At 35.2% G+C, this 22096-nt stretch overlaps 2 protein-coding genes across 8 annotated transcripts in view; one reads left to right on the top strand and one right to left on the bottom strand.

The window, feature by feature from the left end:
* The window catches only part of LOC128192955 (transmembrane protein KIAA1109-like), a 43381-nt gene extending 30150 nt beyond the window's left edge, over positions 1-13231 (top strand). For 2 of the 4 annotated variants that reach the window (XM_052866078.1, XM_052866079.1), the window contains 20 exons: positions 48-221; positions 475-672; positions 803-971; positions 1116-1514; positions 2526-2619; positions 2736-2993; positions 3160-3381; positions 3587-3745; positions 3935-4081; positions 4812-5027; positions 5799-6063; positions 6757-6914; positions 7315-7513; positions 7720-7937; positions 8292-8546; positions 9066-9239; positions 9687-9857; positions 10382-10510; positions 10650-10794; positions 11125-13231. In XM_052866078.1, the coding sequence (XP_052722038.1) occupies positions 48-221; positions 475-672; positions 803-971; positions 1116-1514; positions 2526-2619; positions 2736-2993; positions 3160-3381; positions 3587-3745; positions 3935-4081; positions 4812-5027; positions 5799-6063; positions 6757-6914; positions 7315-7513; positions 7720-7937; positions 8292-8546; positions 9066-9239; positions 9687-9857; positions 10382-10510; positions 10650-10794; positions 11125-11338 (3964 nt within the window). In that variant the 3' untranslated portion in view covers positions 11339-13231. Of the gene's footprint in view, positions 1-47; positions 222-474; positions 673-802; positions 972-1115; positions 1515-2525; positions 2620-2735; positions 2994-3159; positions 3382-3586; positions 3746-3934; positions 4082-4811; positions 5028-5798; positions 6064-6756; positions 6915-7314; positions 7514-7719; positions 7938-8291; positions 8547-8882; positions 9010-9065; positions 9240-9686; positions 9858-10381; positions 10511-10649; positions 10795-11124 lie in introns of those variants that run through there. The other 2 variants (XM_052866080.1, XM_052866081.1) reach the window with 2 other exon arrangements.
* Positions 13232-15504: 2273 nt separating this feature from the next.
* LOC128192960 (kinesin-like protein KIF3A) overlaps positions 15505-22096 on the bottom strand; it is a 58625-nt gene continuing 52033 nt past the window's right edge. For 2 of the 4 annotated variants that reach the window (XM_052866096.1, XM_052866095.1), the window contains 11 exons: positions 21737-21934; positions 21375-21549; positions 21046-21147; positions 20811-20825; positions 18768-18924; positions 18167-18347; positions 17761-17871; positions 17213-17338; positions 16925-17047; positions 16525-16676; positions 15505-16191 (listed from right to left, as the gene is read on the bottom strand). In XM_052866096.1, coding sequence (XP_052722056.1) covers positions 16152-16191; positions 16525-16676; positions 16925-17047; positions 17213-17338; positions 17761-17871; positions 18167-18347; positions 18768-18924; positions 20811-20825; positions 21046-21147; positions 21375-21549; positions 21737-21934 — 1380 coding nt within the window. In that variant the 3' untranslated portion in view covers positions 15505-16151. Of the gene's footprint in view, positions 16192-16524; positions 16677-16924; positions 17048-17212; positions 17339-17720; positions 17872-18166; positions 18348-18767; positions 18925-20810; positions 20826-21045; positions 21148-21374; positions 21550-21736; positions 21935-22096 lie in introns of those variants that run through there. The other 2 variants (XM_052866097.1, XM_052866098.1) reach the window with 2 other exon arrangements.

Below are 22096 nucleotides of genomic sequence, written 5' to 3' on the forward strand. Positions count from 1 at the left end.
TCAGTTTTTTGTTGTGAAATAAAAGTTGTAACTGTTCTTATTTGTAGGACCCCTGATTCCAAATCTTCCCACCCCTACTCCCATTACAGTCCTCAACTTGAGGACCACTCACTGCTCTTCAGTGACTCCTCCTTTACCTCAGACACCTCATCAGAGAGTTCCTCAGAACCAGAGGACAAAGGCACACTCAAAAGGGTCTCGGTGATAAAAGAGGACATCCAGTACGTACAAGATATTCAAAATGTATTGTTTGGTTTTATTTTGTTATTCAACAAATATTGATTTAAAATTGATAGGACAGTGATTTATTACCATATGAATTTAAGGACATGAAGGTTTTGAATCAATGCTTTTTCCTACTGAATATGATATATCTTTTCAGAAACTTACTTTTTATGAGAAGGTACTCTGTAATATTGATTTCAATGATTTTTGAAGTAATTATACATTTTATTGGTAATATGTATACTTCAGGGCATCAACAGAAAGCCTGGACTTTTCCAGTAAATACAACACCCTGACCCCCAGTCTGGGGAGTGGGGGGTCATCTTCACGGTCCACCACCGCCCCCGAACCCAACATTGACTTTGAGCTGGATGTAAAAGTCTTTATAGACAGTGGAAAATGTGTGCTGCACCCCAAGGACACCAAGGAGGAAGATGCAACAAAGAAGTGGGTGGTTCAGTAGTTTTATATCATTTGAACATTTGTACATTTACAGAAGTTAAACCCTGAGCTTTACGTTACTGGTAGTTTATTTCATCACTTAATATTTAAAATATTTTTTTCCCACCTCTTTCAGACAACAGAAGAGGGAAAAGACACCAGACCCCTTACTGTCTCCTTCTTCTAAGAAAAAGGGCAAGAAGATTGAGATGACTTCCACTCCAATGTCAGTGCCAGGGAAAAAGCCACAGGCACCCCAGCAGATCGAGGACACTGTGTTCTTCCTGCCAAGTATTGACCTCAAGGTAAGGGTCAACATCCAAAACACATGAATTTCATTTTGAATTCCTACGATATACATGTATGTGTACATATTTGGTTACAATAAACTATTCACATTGTTTTATTTTTCTAATCAATTTTTTTTCTACATTTACATGAACTTTCAGGTGCATTACAATTCCAAAACTCATAGCAGTGACCAAGAGATGAAGTCCAAATCATCTGCCGACTCATTTGAAGGAGAGGAACCAGGGAGGAGGAAATCCCCCACCCCTGAACCAAGTCCAGGGTCCAGCCCTCTTGCTGAGGAATCATCCAACTACAAGACATCCTGGCCACCGCCAGACTTCCCTAAGGTGATAGTGAAGATTGATGAGGAGCAGGAGGAGGTGATGATGAGGAGGAAGTTCAGCCCTCCTCTACCTCGAGTCCCACCTCGACCTCAACCTCCGTTCAGTCTGGAGTCTATAGAATCCAGGGAAAGTACCTCATCTGCACCCTCCAAGAAGTCGGGGGTCAAGAAAGCGAACCTATATGCCTGGTTGTCCCTGCAGTCTCTACCTGAGGTAGGTTTAAGCTTCATGAATCAGCAAGTACATGTTCTCTATCAGGTGATGTGTACTAAATATATGTATTTAGTTAATTTAAGATCAGTTAAAGATACATGTATCCTTTAAGTTTTTATCAGTCATTTTAACAGCATGTATTTGTAACATTTTGTTACAATGTCATGTATTTAAAGAACACTTTTATGTGTCTGCAAAGTTTATTTATAGTTTACCGGTATATGCTTTATCTGAGACTTTTTTCCTCTTCATTTTGAAATATAATTTAGAATTATGATTACAAAATGAAAAAAAAAATTGGAAGTAAATATTATGTACCAGTAAGAACATTGTATGGATTCTTATATTTTGTGAATCAAACAATTATTACAGAAATCTGATGCATCTATGACAAGAAAGGTTTGTAGTGTAAATCTAACGAAACAGAACTTTTAGTCTCCCATCATGTATACTCCAGAAACAATCATCTCAACCTTTTACCCTCAGAAATTTTCTAAAGTTCACAGCCTTCTATTCCATAGACAGAAAATAGAAAGGGCTCTCTATCGAATTTATATTTTCATTTTGTGATTGGAGGATACAGGTAGAGTCCAGGGGGTTATCAATTTCCATTTATGAATGTTGAAGGAATTTGTTGGAGATTTTTTTTCAATCCCAAAAAGGAAGTTCTAGTTTCATCTATTTTGTATTTGTTGTCATTTGTTGATTTTCCAGTGTACTTGTATTTTCTGATTTATTACCATAATGGTACATTCTGTTTTTAACTTTTTCATTTATTTAAGATTTGTTTTCAGTTATTTACTGAAAGAATAAATAAATATTAAATTTTTGGCACAAAACAAAAAATTGAAGTTCATAATCATTAATAACAAAATTCTTGACACTCTAAGTTTACAGTATTAGAAAATCTCTAGAAATGACGCCTATTCCAGCTACATTGTATATTTATTTCAGTTTTTAATAGCCTGTTTTCTACTGTATTGACATTAACTTTTGGAAATTCCTCTCCAGGAAATGGTTATCAGCCCATGCTTGTTGGATTTCCTTGAGCAAGCTTTGGAACCAATTCCAATTGGTCTAACAATGCTCCAGCAAAGCAAGAAAGGTATGTTTTCCCTGGCAATTCATTTCTAACCAAGAGGATGAGTCTTAAAATTCAAATGGTTTTATCTAACAAAAGAGGAAATTTATCTTAGTAATTCCATTTCATACATTCACCAGAAGAGGGCAGCACTGAGCACCTGGAAGCGATGGACAGCTCCTACAGTACCCTGGGTAATATGGTATATCAGACATCGTTTCCTGTGGATGTGGTGGTGTTTATCCGTGTGGAGCCCTCCATCATCCGCTTCAACTGCCTGCCAACCTCTCGAGTGGAATGTTTGCTGAAGTTACCAGCTCTAGAGACAGTGTTCTCCACAAAGAGTACAGACATTGAGTCAGGACTAGCAGAAGGAACGCCTCCACTGAAAGCAAAAGGTCAGGTTCTGCTGCTGTCTTGCATTTTAAGAAGGATTTGAAGGCTTGTTATTCAGTAGGTGTGAATGTAAATGTGTATAACATTCTGATATAATAATAATATCCTTGTAGCTTTTGAAGTACATGTATGTGTAAAACTATGGCAGTTTAAAATGTCTGTTTACAGTCTCCAAGCTGCGTGAGAGGCACCCCAGTGGATCCCGAGTCTATGGTGAGGCCCGACCAAGGGCCAGTAGCACCACCTCGTCCAGTGACAGTGGTTCTTTGTCTGTTGGGGGACTTAGTTTTACTGGGGCCATGTCCGACTTCTCCCTGTACATCTTCCATCCCTATGGCGGGGGAAATCAAAGGAAGCCAAACATTGGTGCCTCTCCTGGATACAATCTTGGTAAGATTGACCAGTGTTAATAGGGATATTACCTACAGTCTGACTTGCAGTAGAATAATTGGGTTTATTTCACATTAAGCCTCAGTGTAAAGAATTTCTACAGACTTTTTTTTGTACATGCAAATCATTGTTCACTGAAAGAAACTGTTTGTTATTGAATCTTGTTTAATTGTTTTTAATATTCTTTTTAACACATTGATTACAGGTAGTATTCAGGAAAATGAGCCCGCCTGGTCAGAACAAACTCGCAGAGATATGCTCAGTCTGAATGTTGAGTTTGTTAAGATAAACATTTCCCGTAGTCGTAAAATTGAATTACGGAGCTCAGACAAGGAGGCGAAGTCTAATATTGTCAGATTTTCAGGTACAAACATCCACTTCATATTCTTGAGCATATTTTTAACACATTCTCAAATTATGTGTCTCTTCACTTCAAGAGTGATAAACATAAACATAAATTGTAAAAGAAACCAATATACGTTTACTTACATGTACATTTAGATGCGTGAAATGTTTTTTTGATAACTTAAAATATTTTGTCTGACTCTTACAGCTATCTGTGACATTGGATCTGCTGCATTTAAATATGACATGAGAAGGTTGTCGGAAATTCTCTCCTTTCCAAAGGCCTGGTACAACCGGAGTCTTGCTCGAAGGATGTTCCTTGGGGACGAGAGTTACACCCAGGTCCCAGATGAAGGTCAGTGTCTGTTCTGTGTAGTTGGGCTTCTCCTGTGGAGTTGTATTGCTGTTGTTAAGTGCTAGACAAGTGCTTCTTGGTGTTCTATTGTTAATCTATTGCTGAATTCAAATGAGTTTATGATTTTAATGCATGCTCATATTTTAATTCATTGATATTTTCACTTTTGAGATGGTTCATTTCTTTAACTTGCATTTTAAAGAACAATTATGCTGAGTTTTTTCAAATTTCATTTTCAATTGTAATTTTCTTTTGTGTACAGTTCCAAGCAGAATATATTTCATTAGAAATGATGAAAGTTCTCATATTTTCTCAATGGCAAATAACTGTTTTACAAAGCTATGAGTATTGATTTTTCTTAAATTGGATGATATTGAATAATTATGTAGATTCCAAAGAAACCTTTTCATTATTTTCCTCCAGGAAAGGTAAAAGTAATAAACTTCCACAGAACCAGAAATTATCTACTTTTAGCTCAGTATACCTACAAACAAAATTTGTCTATAAATGATTAAGCATTATGTGGTACATACTATACAGACTTTTGATAACAAATATTTAATCTGAATCGGTCACTATACACCAGTACATAAATTATACAACTTCTGCTAACTATCATATAACTGCATCTTTCGGTCTCTTAATGAGATTCATTGTACACCGACCCCTGCCAGGAACTGTACAGCCCTAGCTTGTGTAATTAGCCTGCGTGTTGTGTGCTGCTTTACAGAGTATGACACCACCTCCACCGACAGCTCCCAGGGGGACAGTCCCGTCCGCCCCCCCGTCTCCAAACTCTTTACCTCCTCCCCCTCCCTCTCTCAGTCCAACAGTCTCAGTGTTGTAATCCCAGGCCACCATCGGCGGAGTTCCTCTGGGGACAAGATCAAAGTCCAGCTCAGCATGGACCTCAAGCAACAGATCGACAGCAAGCTCCCGCGGACAGGTCCGGTATTTTGTGAATCAGGGAGGGAAACTGGTCATAAAAAGACCCACAGGTTTTGTTGGACAGTAATAACTTCCTTTGATAATGCTAATGAAGGAAAGACAAACTTTAAGATAGATAAGTGATACAATACCTCTAGGAGATTCCACTGTCAGTGAACACACTGTTTGCTCGTTCACTAGTCTATAATCAGAAAACGCATCAAAAACTTAAACATTTGTAACAGGAATATATAATTACAAAGTTTAATAAAAAAAAAAATTTGATATACCTATCAACAATTTGCATGGTTATACTGATATGAAATATTGAATTAGGGAAAAGGTTTCCAGAAGAGTATGTATCAATAAAATAGTATATTGATATTTGCAAGTATTATGTTCTGTAGGATATAAGGTCATATGAATATTGAGTGTTACAGTTATCTTTGCATTGTGTTTCTTAACTGCATTAACTGTTTTTATTTGTTATAAAGACTTGAAAAAATTTAATCAATCAGACATATATAATTTACATTCTCATTTACTAAGTAATCTTTTTAATAAGTGCTGAATTTAAGCTTTAAATTGACTTACATGTAAGTTTAAAAATTATACTATACAACTGTAAATTTGTATAAACTCAATTTTAATGAAGATAAGAAGATTGAAAGGTTTTGTTTCACTTTTATTAGTGTACTTAAAAAAAATTTCTGGCCTCTTTCCTGTAGCTTACTTATCGATCTCATGCTTTGATGTTAATGAATGATATTTTTGTAATGTTGATTTGTAGCTTCCATGCCCCAGTCCCCCACGGATGGACTTCCTTCAGAGTCGTTCAGTCACACACACACCGGGACCCCGGGCTCCACAGCCAAGACTCCCGGCAAACAGAGGTCAAGTGTCAGCCATTCAGAGGGCAGCAAACACAAGGGTCATCATAGCAGCAGTCACCTGACCCCTAAGTCTGTATCCTGGGAGACGCTGGTGTTGTTTGCCGTTAATCTGGCCAAGCTGGATCTCCATGTCAACATGAGCAACGTGATGGGCAATACAGTGTAAGGGCCTTAGTGTGGTCTTATATCAAGCATGTCTAAAGCAGTAATTATCACTGTTTTATGAATTTGTAATGATAATAGGGGTGAATCGTGAAGTACAATGAGTTATGGATATAGTGAAGTTAATTCACTGGTCCCCAAGAGTTTACTTTGAATAGATTTCCCTGTATTTACATGATACTGTATATCCGGTAATTTTCGTGATGATCTAATTTTTACTTTTTTTGTGATCTCTTTTAAATCGCAAATAATTTAATACGCAGAAATTATATCCTGTATCATTTTCTACATGTATAAGAAACTTTTTAAATCACAAAAAATGACTGATGCAAAATAAAAATGTTACAGGTTTTCTCCATTTTCACAAATTTTGTGACATAAAAAACCCCCAGGATATACAGTATATTCACGTACTAGTATTTTGAAACTGGAAATATGGATATTTTTGTTAGGAAAATTTTCAGATATTTTAAGTTAAAGAAAGTGATTGCATAGAAGCATTTTTTAAAAGTGAAGAAGTATTTGTAAAGGCTTTTGTTTTGCAATTTAAAATCAGTTGTCAAGAGTCTCCCCAATTTCTTCACAATATTCACTGTAAAAATCTGTTCACATCAATGCAAAGTCTTTTTCACATGAAAATAAATTTTGTTCTATAATCTGTACTAAAGATTAACCCCTCTATACATTTTCCAGGTGGACTACAGAGCAGATAAAGAGCCAGGGCAGTCTGTCTATTCATAGTAACGGCCATCGAGACCTGAAAATTACAGCAGGGACAGGAAATTCCCACTTTGACTCCAGGGGCGGAGTTGTTGGAGGAACCATTGATCTTAATGACCTTAACCTTTTCGGTAGATTCATTTTCTGTACATTGATTATGAATTTAAATGTCTTGCGTTTTAACAAGGTTCCCTTGATTTACACAAACCCTTTTGGGTACTGCATGTAAAATGCAATCATCCAATATTTTACCTTATAAGCAATACCAAAATGTACATTTATATATGTTTATAGATGCTTGTAGACATCTTTAGGAGTTTCTTTTTTGTTCTATTATGGTAATTATATGGTTGTATAAAACATACATGCACATTTTATGATATGAAACATATATGTACACTAGTCTTACTTTCTATGTTATGAAACATACATGTACTTTCTATGTTATGAAAAAATACATGCACTGTTTCATTAAACATACATGCACTGTGTGTTATAATACATACATGTAGAATGATGTTGATTTTGTAGTTGAAGTAGATGAGGATCCAGAACAAGGAAAGCAGCCCCTGCACAGTATGGGGGTCTCACTGCACACGATCGAGTGTCGGATGGACTACATGGGCTCTAGTGTACTCATGGCTCGCCTCAACGAGCTCAGGATCTCAATGAAGGATGAGTGGCATGTTCAGAACAAACCCAGTAGTGATACCCCACTGGCTACAAACAGGTGCTCTTATAAGAGAACTCAGTGTCTTTATTAAGTTGTAATGTATAGATATCTTTACGATATGTATTCATCTAATTCAAAGGTAACTATGGCATTGTAAAGTAAAAAAAGGGGCTTGTTCAAGATTTATTAGAATACCCTCATACAGAACTGTTGTAGAACTCAATTTGAAGACTGTATAGAGATCCATGTTGTTTTCTTTATAGACCAGCCATTCTTTTTGCTCATGGAGACTTGAACTGGGAACAATTTCACATGATGATCTCCCGCTCCACCACGCCCGACATCATCAAAATGGTCTCCAAGATCGAGGAGTTCTTCATGAATCAGTTTAACAGTAGCAGACGCGTCCTGTCAGCATTTGGTCCATTGCCAGTGACAAAGAGAGGATCTGACCGTAGGAAGATGTCTGATGATCTTGATTGTAAGGGCATTCTCCATGTTCATGTCTAAAGATTGTTTTTTTTTTAATTTCTTACCATTAGCATTGTGATGCATGAATAGGGATTTCAAATTTGAACATATATTTTACATAAATAAAAAATGTCTGTATCATACAATCAAATACCTTGTAGGCCATTAAGGTAAATTTTCTGTAAAGTTTTCTATAAAACAAACTATACAAAATCTCTATTACTATGTACCTTTTAGAAGGTTATTGTGGAAGATATAAAATTTGTTAGTGATTAGAACAATTTGGTATTAATCACAAAAATTACCCAGTTTTAACATGATAGATGAATAAATCATAAACCATGTCAATCTTTCTCTTTGCTAGGTATCTGGGACATTCGGCACCACCGACATTGGCAGAGAGCCCTAGAACTGGTGGTCGGGTGTCGATTCTCTATGCTGCCAAGCATGATCCCTAAGCAGGGCACCATTCTAGGTGGCAATATGTCCTTGAAGGGTAAAAACCTGACCTTGGCCTGTTTCCATGGAATGAATTTTAAGGCCAAGTCCTGGGCTCTTTTTATCATGCATGAGCCATACATTATATTTGCTACGGAGTCTCAGCAGCTTCCAGAGGGAGGTATGTATACCATCGTATATCATGTATACCTGTAAAAAAAAAACCGTCTGAAATATGAAGTTGATTTCCTCAACTTTTATTTCATGCTATGTTGCCTTTGCTGATAGCTCTCCCGCTAATTTTGCCCCAGTAATGTTGCGTATGTAGCCTATAATGTTTAGTCAGGGATCAGTAGGATACACCAGAGACCTGTTCAGCCCAGCTATAGCTCTTAAGTGTCAGCAAAACACTCTACTATGAGCCCTTTCTCTGCTGATCAGGCCTCTGAACTTTTACATTGGACATTTTAATGTTGTTTAATATGATTTGTGTATATCATGCATCATGTATTCTAAGGAATCCACGTGATCCAGAACTTGCCCTTTAACTTGGCCACTTAAAACTAGTCTTGTATTTAAAATTTTATACGTGTCACGTTTTGTCAGAAATCCATATGATCCAGACCCTGAACTTTTACATGGGTCACTTTAATCTTGTATATGGATAATTGGGTATTATATATCAAGTTTTTTTTTTCAGGAATCCATGTGATCCAAAACCTGAACTTTTATGTGGGTCATGACCTGACCCAGCACACACAGGACCAGCACAACGCCTATATCTGCATGCTGAGTCGCGGCCACTCCATGCCCCCCTCCTTCACCAGTGTCCAGGAATGGTTCCACTACACCCTGGCCGCCTCTGACGTTAAAGGTAGTAGACAAATCCTAGTGGTCATAACTAATGATATTATTTCATTGTAAATTGCAAAAATGTGTTCAAACTCCATGCAAGATTTTATTTTGTAACGAGACAGATATGATTATAGCATTTTCCATTTAAGAGAGAACCAATTGATTCTTTAATGGAAATGCAATTTCTACCAAATACATGTAAATGTAGTTACATGTTTGTAGATTTTTCTTAAAAACAGATAACAGACATTGTGTACATACCAGTATATGTATTTAATTTGGACATAGGAAGTGCTTTATGCTAAGCTGTTTTATACTTGCTATGCACTGATGAGTTGGTCAGTAATCAGCAGTAAGACTGATTAAGTAAATCTATCCAGGCTTAATATGTACACTTTTACTTGGACAGTCATAGTATTTTTTTTGTTATTCTGTCATTAAACATCATTTCTTTCTGTACTTGCAGGTCTTGACTGCTTCCCCCAGACGGCCTATGAAGACGATGCTCTAGAGGCTCGGAGGATCAGAAAGGTCCAGGCGTACAGCCATGATACGGAGATTATCTTCCTGCTACCATCACTTCAGCTTCAGCTCAAGACCATCCATAACCAGTCCCAGCATGAGCCTAAGGCTGACGGTATGCAAACCTCCTACGTCATTGTCCTTTTATCTTAGTTGTAATGATTGAAATATGAATGAAACCATCAATGTCTCTCTATTTAGGTTAAAAAATTGAAAAATATTAAAAGAGGGAAATGTCTAACCATCTTGCTCCATCCTTTCAGCTACAGCCATTGAAAGATTTGGGAAGCATCTGACTTTCTTTTTCTCCCTATCTTAGCTGAAGCAAAGAAATTTTGGGGGATAGATTGTCTGTCTTTAAGATTATTATGCATTTTGAATTTGTATTAAGTACATTCTGATACTGTGTAGTACTTGACTGAAAAGGTGAATAGCTTTAAAAAAATTAAAACGATGCTTATAATACACTCTGGAAAATGTTATCCTGAAAAAAATATCTGCTTGTGGTATATCAGTTCAACGCTAGTAGTTAGTTTAACAACTGCGTGACCATTCCTACGTTGTACAATGTCATGTACTTGTACCAAATATCACTGTGTGATGTGTCTGTATTAGTAATTTATTATCCATTCTGTACAGAGCCCCGCCCGGTGGTGGAGTGTAGTTTTGTGACGGAGTTTGAGGACCACATCTTTGTTGCCATGGACGCAGAGGTCATCCTCTTCCTTCATGACCTTATCTTGTCTTACATCAAGGAGAAGGATAAAGGTAAAACTTTAGAGGGATCCATGTTCTGTGCATCTTATTATAAAATAAAGATTCAGAAATAAACCTAAGAAACAATATTTGAGTACATTAATTGTTCATATGAGTCAAAAGATTATAAATGACTGATGATTTATTTAAGGAACAAAGCCTCCATATGGCACAAGTGCCAAGTCACCGAGAACTCCGGAGTCGGAGAGGAAGAGAATCACTGACCCAACTACAGCACTGAAGGAGGACTGGAGAGTGTTCGAATGCAATACTTGGCACCTGGAGCCTACTGTCAGGTACAAAGTTTGATATAAACCAACAGAGGTACTCCATCAGACTCTATACAACTCAGATATTAGGATGTATAATTGTACTAGTGCAATGTACCATTCATATCAAAATGTGCATACATGAACGTGTTAGCTGTATATCTGTAGCTCCTTGGGGGAAATAAGGATGATTGACCAGAGAACTACAATTTTTGTTAAAAAATAGTGCATACCCAGTAGTTCTGTATAATGTATAATTTCAGCTTCCCATGTCTTTTTGAATTGACTTTTCTGTAGTAAGGTGTCTAAGAAATACACATGTAAGTACATGTATTTTTTATCATTGTTGACGTGCAGGCTTCTACACTGGGCGAGTAAAGGGAAGGAGATTGACACAGTGGTTGTAGATTACGTTCTACAGAAGCTGGGATTTTCTCACGCCCGAGTCACCATACCAAAATGGATGCAGAGAGGGTTCATGGATCCCCTGGATAAACTCTTGTCCTTCCTTATAGAGAAGCTGATTCTGGCCCTCAAATCCCCAGAGGAGGAGGTTGTGGACTGTGTCTGAGAGGGACGGGCCTGCATGTCTAGTCCCATAAAGGCTCTGCCGGGGTTTAATTAAAAGCGGGTCTATAGAATGAAGTACATAAGAACAATTTTTTGAGAGAACTATGCAGCTTTTCATCGAAGAGATTTAAGAGAATGAAGTTGTTAAAATTCAAATGCATGAATAGATATATAGATAAATAGGTGAACTTGAATTGTAAGGCTTGATTAAAAAAATATTTGATGTGAATATTGTAACTAAATCAATGTTTTTACTGTAAGGTGTTCCTAGAAGCACCTGTATATAGCTGTCAAAAGAGATACCTAGAAAATGTTCATAATGTATCTGTCTTATATTAAGAGTGATTAAAAAGTGCATACCTATTGTAAATACTTGTACAATTACACTGTACATGATTTCACATGTACACCTGTATCATGCTATTTTGATGGCTTTGAAATTTACATCATAAATACCATGTCTATTGAACATGAAGATGTGCCATCAATGCTTCTCAAATTTATTTAATTTTGTGATATGTGTACCGTATATTTTCATGGGCATAGTCAAGCTTATTTATTTGTGAATGCAATGAAATGGAATTTCATGTATGAATGTCTTCAATTTCATTTTCATTTAATATTTCAAAATGTATATATGTATTACCAAATTATGACATGGTAACTGTTGGTGGGTTATGATTTATAGGGGTAAATCTTTATTGAATTGTCATTGACTCCATCTAGCACTGAGATTTTCATCATTTTTTTGCACAATGTCTATGTTGCATAGAACATCATAAGAAGATAATACTCTAACTCTCTGTGATTAGTTTTTGGCTTGTGCCTCCTTCAACCACCCCCCCCCCCCCCCAGCCCCTCACCCTCTTTCTAGGAATGGAAAACGACCAATATTTGTTATCTACTCACAGTGCTGTTTCAATGAGCATATTTAATAGAGGTTTATTGTTTTCAAGTTTTTTTTATTATCTAAAACTTGTATCTTTTAATCATACAAATAGATGTTCTTTTAAAGCAGTGAGAATCAACATCATCATGGCTGTCTAATAGAGCTAATTTAAAAAATGGTCTGTATGACTCAATGTACTCAATACAATCAGAAAATGATTATAATTTATGTTTATATTGTGAACGATTATGTAACTTAGGCTCAAAATGTATAGAGTTATTTTATTCTACATAATTTTTTTTAATGTCTACCCATTCCTTATTTTATTTACCTCTACCTTTTTTTTCTTAGTTATATTTTATATGGATCTCATTTTGTATGATGTAAGATGTCACATGATTTTACCATTCATGATAGTCAGATGATGTCGTGAGACATTAAGTCACTTGAACTAAATTTGTATTCTACTCTATTCCCCCCCTATTAGTCTACGGCTGATAATTTGCAAAAATAAAAATTTTTGTATACACTCATTATTCTATTTTACAACTAACATTTGTATTAACTACAGTGAACTACTGTAATATGTACTGAATATTACTTTAAACCAAGCACTAGTAAATGTACATATATATGATACATGTACATGTTTTATTTAGAATAAGTAATCATCCTTCCATCTGTCTGTCTGTGTTTATGTGTATGGGCATGTCTGTATTAGTGTGTTTGTATATGGTTCTTAATGTGATGACATATATATAGGTTGTAGAATAAGGGATGTCAAAACAATACAATAGCTGTCACTTGATAAAAGGCAACTAAGATAACATTAGTATTATTTTACCATTGTTGGCACTAAGTGTACTTGTATACCTTATAAATTAACTACAGGACCCATGACGCATTTGCTACAACGGTGTATACCAGTATGTATTTAAATTTAGTACAATAACAGTCATATAACTAATTTAAAAGTGTATAATATCCAATTAACAAGTTATTTAATACAGTACAATAACCACCACGAAATCTAATGATTCCACAGTATGTACATGTATTGAACTTGTTCTTATCTTTACAATTGTCAAATTCAACTATGTGTGTACCCTGTTTGCTAAACTAGATCCTTTTACAATCATGTAAATTCCCAATACAGTTATAAATTGTATGTACTATTGATGTAACAAACACCATTTTACACTATAGATTTCAGTTTTTAGGCTCTCCTATTGCTGCTGCATTGTAGAACAGCATGGTCCTCTCCCAGACAGATACCCTAATTACCCACTGTACTCCCTTGTTAAATTGTTATCTGTTTGTTATAATATTACCAATGAATAAATTATTGTAAAAAAAAAATCAGATTCTGAGTTGTGACACAGATTTATATTTCATGATCTTTCATCAAGACTGATTATTTCACTCTGGACTGACTTTATATTTACTAGTAATCTGTATGCAAGATAGCTTACTGTTGTACTTGAGTACCTCATTATACAAAAAAACTAATGGAAGATTGAATTTTGTAAATCAATATATTGTACTGATTTTGATTTCTGCTAATTTATGAAAAAAAATACAAGCTTTTGAACTTAGTCATTTTTTGGCAAAATATTGCATATAGGGTACCCTCATTGTACGGATAACTCCTCCTACAGTTCTCAAGATAGGAAATTGTTCTTTTGCAGATCAATTGTACATATATCAGAGGAGCTGGTAAAAGCTTTTGGAGCAGGTGCCCTTTGATGGCCATATATAAGTTATTACTGATCATAACTTCATGAAAGTGGCATGGATGGTGCAACTTATGATCCTGATGCACTTGACAGGCTTGAATGCTGAATATGAGCCACAGGTTTCAAATGCTGAAGGTTAAAGTTTTTGGAGCAGTTGCCTTTTGATGACCTTTGATTATGTTACTGCTAAAACTTATATGGTTGGTGCATCTTTATATGATACATACTGGGTATTCAACTGACAACCTTGTATGCTGAATCTGAACTGTAGGTTTTGGATGCTGAAGGAGCTAAGTTAACGTTTTTAGAGCAGGTGCTTTTTGATCTTAGTTATTACTTATTCTTCTTCACCAAACTTGCATTGATGATGCATCTTATGATACTGATGCACTTGACAGGGTTTGATGCAAGATCTGAGCCATAGGTTTCAGAAGCTGGAGGAGGTTAAGGTTTTTTGAGCAGGTTAAAGTTTTTGGAGCATATGCCCTTTGATGGCCATATCTAAGTCAATATTTGCCCGACTGACAAATGACTTAGTATCCCTTATTTTTTACTTTCTTAAGGTACCTCAAAACACCTAGACTTATACTTTTTAGGACTCTCAACACAAGATGGCATTTAAATGTTTTTATCATTTGATTTGGTTGAATATCCTTAAGGATAGCTTAGTGGTTAAAATATTGGGACTGTGAACCGCAGATCATGAGTTTGAATCTGCCTGGGGCTTTTGTTTGCATTCTCTGAATTAAATTGTTAAAAATATAATTTTTCATCCAAAATTGTGCATTTTTTTTGCAGATATTTGACTTATATACTTCTTTTTCATTATGCTATCATAATCAATTTCCTGCTGATTTGAGAAATTATTTCAAGGTGTAGCGAGCCACCTTAAGGTCAAGATCTAGTAAATGAAAGGTGCCTACAGGTTCATAAAATTTAAGATATAAATTCTTTCAATGATGTTTCATTACAATAGCTTTGTTTGAGAGGGTATACCAGGGCTAAAATTTTTGGTAAACACAATGAAAAATCATGTTTCAAACTGTCCTTTTTCAATGAGATATGAAGAAAATGAGGAACAAATTTCGGGGTTTTTTCCATTTTTGACTAATAAACCTTTCAATATATCTGAATGCCTAAAGTCTCCCCCAAAAAGGAATTAAACAAGCTCTTGACCATGTCAAATTGAATATAGATATCAGGATTACCTCTCCCATGAATTAACATAGAATGTCAAGATATTGTTTACTTTTCTATATAATTCCTTTTAAGCTATAAAGTATGGGAAAAAGATTCTTCAAATCAATTATGACGTCATAATCGTTCTAGCACCAAAAAGACACTCTGGAATCATTTAATAGATCTTAACCTTACCAGACAATCTGAACTTTAAATTGATCCTTTTTTATCCTTACCACATACATGTACATGTATATAACATTTCTTGTGAAGAGTAGATTTCCTTATGAATAAGTGGAACTAGATGGTCCATTGTGTTTTCTCAAATTACATTGATAGGATTTTTAAAACAAGCTAAAGGTAATTTTTCATTAAATTTATTTATCAACATTAAGACAATTTAAAGAAAAAATACATAAATTTAATTTTATCGAAAGAATTTTTTGCTACCCCCTGTAGATAGATTGGACTTTCTACAATGATAAAAATACATGTACATGTACTAGAATTAGAAAAATTACGAAAAAAAATTACGTCCTTATCAATATCCATCATTACAACCACTAATAGAATGTGTAAATAAACTAGAAATAAGAAAAAAAAAACCCAAATCATTCATCAAATAATAAAGTAAGTCAATATAAATGCACTAAATAATTTAAGTCAAAAGGGACAAAATGGATGGAATTCAGCTGTGACTAGTCACAAAAAATATCACAAATAAAAATAAAGTAATAAATAATTGTTACATTTTTCTTACAAGTAGCAACTTGATGAAGCAAAGCAATGTACAATAAAATCATTTGAATCCAAGAAGGAAGTTCTACAATCAACAAGTATTAGTTGTGTACATCATTGTCTGCTGAATACTGATCGTTTGAATGGAATTAGTTGTGTATCACTAAAAAGAAGTGTTTTTGTAGGATAAAGGTTGTCCAGCAGTTTGTTATTTACAATCTGAGTATGACGGCTAACTCAATGATGATCAGGGTCCACAGTACGGCAGCAAGTCACTGTATCACATCCTCTATATTCGCCTCCTTCTGCTTCCTACAAATCAAGGAGGACAACTTTTAAAAGATTTTCAACACTTGAAGCAACAAAAGTATTTCTCAACATAGCAGTAAAAAAGATGCTCTAAATTTATATCTTATGAATAAAGTTCTGCCTAAGGTCATGTAAGAGTGGCTTTTTTTCCCCCCAGTAAACTTTTTTCATTAGCAAGATTCATGAACCTTATTTATATACTTGTCTCATTTATTCTTCCTTGTGTTTTTAAAAATAATGGCATTAACCCAGGAGATATTTTTCATATCATAGCTTGGTGAATCTTTTTGTGTATAACAATCACATTTAAGAATTATGTAAGTGGCTGATACTAACTTTTTGGAACTTTTGGGTCGGCTTGACTTGGGTCGACTGGACTTTGGTCGAGCTGACTTGGAGGATTTGGGTCGCATGGCTTTTTCCATTGCTTTCTCTGCCGTCTCTGCTGTGTAAGCTAGGTAAACATTGCTGAGGTCTGGAGCTGTATACTGTAAAACAACCATAGAGTTTTAAAGTTATATGTACATGTAAGGGACTCCATACCAAGATCCACTGTCAAAGAAAAAGTCTCTGGATTTGTCATAATATTGTCAAGGTAAAGTTAAAATGGGTTCAATAGCGCATCAGAGGAACACTGAATTAAGATTTCTTCACTCCCTCTTCCCTGTCAGATAATGAATAGTGAATCAATAATAAAGACTGTTGAGGGGTACACCCCTAACCTGTAGACACTCACCTTCTCCTTATCTTTGTCTGGTTGCGGTGACTGTTTCCTCATGTTGTTACCCGAGTACGCCACACAGCGCAACTGCCACTCCCCAATATCGTCATTCCATGACACATTCTGTTCAATCATGTCCTAATAAAATATACATTTACATGTGTTATCTTATGAACACTCACCAAGCAATTGATAAGTTCAGATCAAATGTATGCATGTAATAGTGACTGTAACACAAGTTCTATGTACATTTTAATTAGGAATCTACAGTATCATAAAAATGAACATAAGAACATGTGTTACCTGGTACTCGGGTGGTATAAAGTTGTCAATGATGGTCATCTGTAGCTTGAGTTCGCGACTCAGTTGTCTTACATTCTCCAACAGACCCTCCATCTCCCGCTGGTGTTCCTGCTGTAGATCTGCTATCTACAAGTAACAACAATGTCAGCATCAGTCATCTGATATACTCAACAAAGGGAAATGTTAAAAAGTATTCCACTAAGTAATAAATAAAATACATGTATAGTACTTTTGGGTAAACACTATGGCCTAATTAGGAGACAAACATGCATCTACAGGTTACATTTTTGATACTTGACTGGCACTTTGTTAAAAACAAAGTTCTTATAAATTATATAAATAAAAAAAACATAAGCCAGTACTGGGCCACTTGATGATAAAAATAAAGTTATAGAAGTTTGAAATTCAATCAAACAATACAACTCAGTGACATAACACATGAGGTGACCCCAGCATAACTACATGTACCTCAGACTTGGCTTGCATCAAGCAACCCCAGCATAACTACCTCTGACTTGGCTTGCATCAAGCAACCCCAGCATAACTACCTCTGACTTGGCTTGCATCAACATGGTCCAGACTTTCTTCAGTTTTTTGGTCTTTCCTTGGATTTCTTCCTGCAGGGAGCTGTATTTCTCCTCAATGTCCACTTGTTCTTGCTGTAAATGTATAAAAACATGTAACCACTTTAAGTTTTATCATCCTTCTGTTCGAGTAAAAACACAACATTTTGCTTCTGTAAGAATTGTTTCAGAAAGAAATCCATCATCAAATTGGAAACAATACCAGAATATCTTTTGGAAGGAAAACTTGCTGGTATAAATTATCTCCTATATCAAATAGTCATTGTACCTCAATTGATACACTACAATGTTACATACCGGTACTGAGAACATAAAACTTGTAACAATGCACTTTATACCATACTGCATGCTGTATTTGAACCACGCTTACCTCCTTCTCCTGCAGTGCCTTTCGGAGCGCCTCTTCCTTGACCTTCCTGGCCTCCAGTTCCTTGGCCGACTCTTCCAGCATCCGCTCCTGTTCTTCCGCCTTCTCCAGAAGATTTTCTCCACCCACTATTATCTTCTTCTCCAGGGCAGCCAGTTTATTGGTTAACTGGTCCTGCTCCTCTCTAGAAGAGACAACACATACAGTATGAACATAAAAAAAAAAATGTTTTAGTACATGTATGAAGTTAGCTTTCATATTGTTCATAACATAGCTGAACTAACAGTTCTGCAAACATAGATAAACACAATATTTTTCTGGTGATTGTAGTGAAACATCTCTATATTTATCTGCAGAGCTGCAGAGTTTGTCAAAATTTTTCAATGAACCCGCTGGAATTTCTTGAGCTTCATCTATTTTTCAGAAACTTATACATTTGTGTAACCATTAGTCAACCTATTTGTGAACCTACTTTAATTTCTTGAGCTCCATCAATTTTTCAGAAACTTATAGATATGTGTAAAGATTAGATAACCTCTTGATGAACCTCTTGGAATAACTTATAGATATGTGTAATGATCAGACAATCTGTGGGTGAACCTACTGGAATTTCTTGAGCTCCATCTCTTTCTCCTCCAGGTCCTCTTTGACCTTATTCCTCTCCTCCTCAGCCATGTCCTTCTTTGATTCCAACATCTTTCTATCCTGTTCTATCTTACTCTGTATTTGGGCCATCTTTTCTTTTGAAATATGTTTGTGCTCTGAAATCAAACAACATAATGCACAGTGACTACGATTTTCATCAAAATTTGAAAAAAATCCTATGGGTATAACACTGCTACAACAGTGGTAAACATTTGATTAATGGAAAAATATATAAACTTTCTATATGATGAGGATTGCTTTTTCAAAAATAGTTTACACATAACTGGTGAAAGGGGATCCAGTGTTTGTAGTATTTTACCATCAGCAAAACATTGCAATTTCTTAATCTTTAGACTACAGTTAAACCATTGCAAAAGCATGAAAAATGATTCCAGAATATAAAAATCTGGGGCAATAAAATCATTAAGAAAGCACAAGCCATTGTATTGTCTTTCTATAATATGATGGAACAGACTAATAAATATTCCTCATATCTGTTTATCTGCTCAAATTTGGCCAAGCGTTAACTTGAACCATTCCTATTCAAACATTTAAGTATAAATTTTGCATGCCGAAAACATTCCTCTATTTTATAAAACTCAATAAAAAGCAATTGAATTTAATTGCCCTTCATTCAAAATCAAAATGCGAAATTAATACCACAAAGGGCTATGCAATTAACCTAAAAGGAACCATTGCATTGTGGGTAGACTTACCAATCTCTAACATGTCTGAATGTCCAAAAGTTGAAAACAAGAAATGTACATGTTAATTATAATGCTCTCTCTCTCTCTCTCTCTCTCTCTCTCTCTCTCTCTCTCTCTCTCTCAATGCTGGTAACTAGACATATTTAATGTATATAACAAAAGTCATTGCATACACATGAAAATGAATTATTTTTATGCTTGATATAAAAATATTTTAAGGGTGGATCCCTGAGAATAAAGATAGTGTATTAAATGTGTGCTGCATGGCATGAAAAAAATCATTCTTTATTGTGATGAATTAAAAGAGAAAATTGAAATCAAATTAAGGAAGGACAGGCTTCAGAAATAAGGACAAGATATAAATGTTTACCTGGTGCACGTAAGTGGCGATTTTTAATAAAAAGGGATGGAAGTATTTGAATTAACCAGACGAGTGTACAAAAGGTATGGTGTAAAATTAACAGAGTTTTAATTAAACAAGAAAGAATGGAAATCTATGAAAATTGAAGATAAATGAACTTAACAAAAATAACTAAAAATTCTGTAAAAATTAAATTATAGTAACATTATAATTTCAATAAGCCAAATCAGTAGAAATAACTGTTACTACTGACGACAGTAACTTAAGATTTACACCTCACAAAACAAAACTGTGAACACAAAAATAAGACAATGTTTTGACAGAAGATAAAGGTGACTCTCATAGACTCTGACTTTGACATCAAACCTGCTTAATCTCTTCAAGAATGGTAACTTTATTCCTTAAAAAACATTTATATTTCTGGCCCTATAAGCTGGCCAGAGAAACCCAACATTTATATTTTTGGCCCTATGAACAGTTTGACATCAAAGATACAGGTGTGCTGTGCATTGTGAAGAATGTTGTTTTTTTCTGCCACCATGCCCAAGTGATAAGCTGATCACAAAATATATTGCACAAAACAAATGACATATCTAGTGAGTATAAAAACAATTAAGTAATTTATATTATTTAAATTAAATATTTCCACTATCTTTCAGTTTATGTTTTTAATAAAAATAAACTGATTTTTTTAATAGAAACCTGCAAATTTTTAACTCATTACCCGAAACACCAATTTTTCAACTTTTTAACAAACTAAAATTGTTTTCTCTTTTGGAGCAATCAGATTTTGAGAGTCACCTATCTATAAAAAGCTTGAAAGAAAGACTGATGTTGACAACAGATTAAAGAGCCACAATGAAGTAGAGTTGACAACAGAGAATGCAGTGTGCTGTACTCTAGTGAAAGCTGCTGAACAGGATGAGAGGGTTACCTTTCTGTCCTTTCCCTGTGTGATGTGAAAGACAAATGTCATCATGATGTCACATTGTAAGGTCACACCGAGGTCATATTATATGTATTGACTATATTATATGTGAAATAAATGAATTTTGATGTACATGTACAGGTACCAAAACTAAAATATTTTTTATCTTTCTTTTTTCATACAGAATATAATGATGATTACATTGAGAAAATATAAATAACATTTGATGTTGATATCTCACCTCGCTTCTTCTTCTTCTTTTTCACCCTTCGGACCACACCATCCTCACCCACCTCTTCCTCACTCTCCTCTTCTTCACTGTCTCCTGACTCATAATCAGACCCTAGAAAAACCAGAGAGTTTAGTAAACATGAGTTTTGAACAATTTTCAAAAGAAAATTAAAGAGTAATCTTATGAAACTGCAAAGTTATTAAACAACTTTTCCTTGGCATGTGATATTATGAAATTACTTCATTGTTATCATTTCAGTATGCAGAATGCGGTGAGTTGTTTGTGATTAAAATACAAAAACCAATTTATTTTTTTAAAATGGATTCCTCAACACGTACCTTCGTCCAGTTGTTTACGGAGTTCTTCGATCTCCTTCTGGAACTGTCTCAACAGTGCGTCCTTTGGATCCTCATTGATCTTGGCTTTGTTCTGGATATTCTTAGCTCTGTTGGCATAGCGGAGAGTGCTAATGGACTCATCGTAGTTGTAATCAGCTGGTCCTATGTTGGCAATCTGAAATTTCAAATCAATATAAAATGATACCATTTAAAACTAACCTCTATATATACCTGTATGTATACCAAGTGATTTCTGTTTTAAACCTTACATCTATATTTATCACAAGTACTGACAACTCTGAAGTGAAGTTTAAGAAAGAAACAGTTTGTATATCATACAATATTTCCAAGACTCTACTGACCATCGCTGTTTTAGAGTTTCCCCCGAGTGAGTCCTGCAGCAGACGGGTTAGCTTGGAGTTTCTGTATGGAATGTGAGTACTTTTCCCATCCACCAGGGCCGAGATGACGTTACCCAGGGTGGAGAGGGACAGGTTAATCTTGGTGGCCTCCTTCAGTCTCTGTCCTGTGGCTCCTGTCTTGGCCTGTCTCTCTGAACCCTGTAATATTTGGATGGTTAATGAATTATCCAAAACTTTTTTTTTTTATCTATTTATGTAGCAGTCTATTACATGCTCATACTGATATAAACAGTTTTTTCCTTCTGTCTATCATGTTTTTAAACACAGCATCAGAATTCTTTATAAAAATCATTTTTATGT

This window comes from Crassostrea angulata, chromosome 7 (assembly GCF_025612915.1).
Source record: "Crassostrea angulata isolate pt1a10 chromosome 7, ASM2561291v2, whole genome shotgun sequence".
In the NCBI taxonomy this organism is placed as follows: Eukaryota; Metazoa; Mollusca; class Bivalvia; order Ostreida; family Ostreidae; genus Magallana; species Magallana angulata.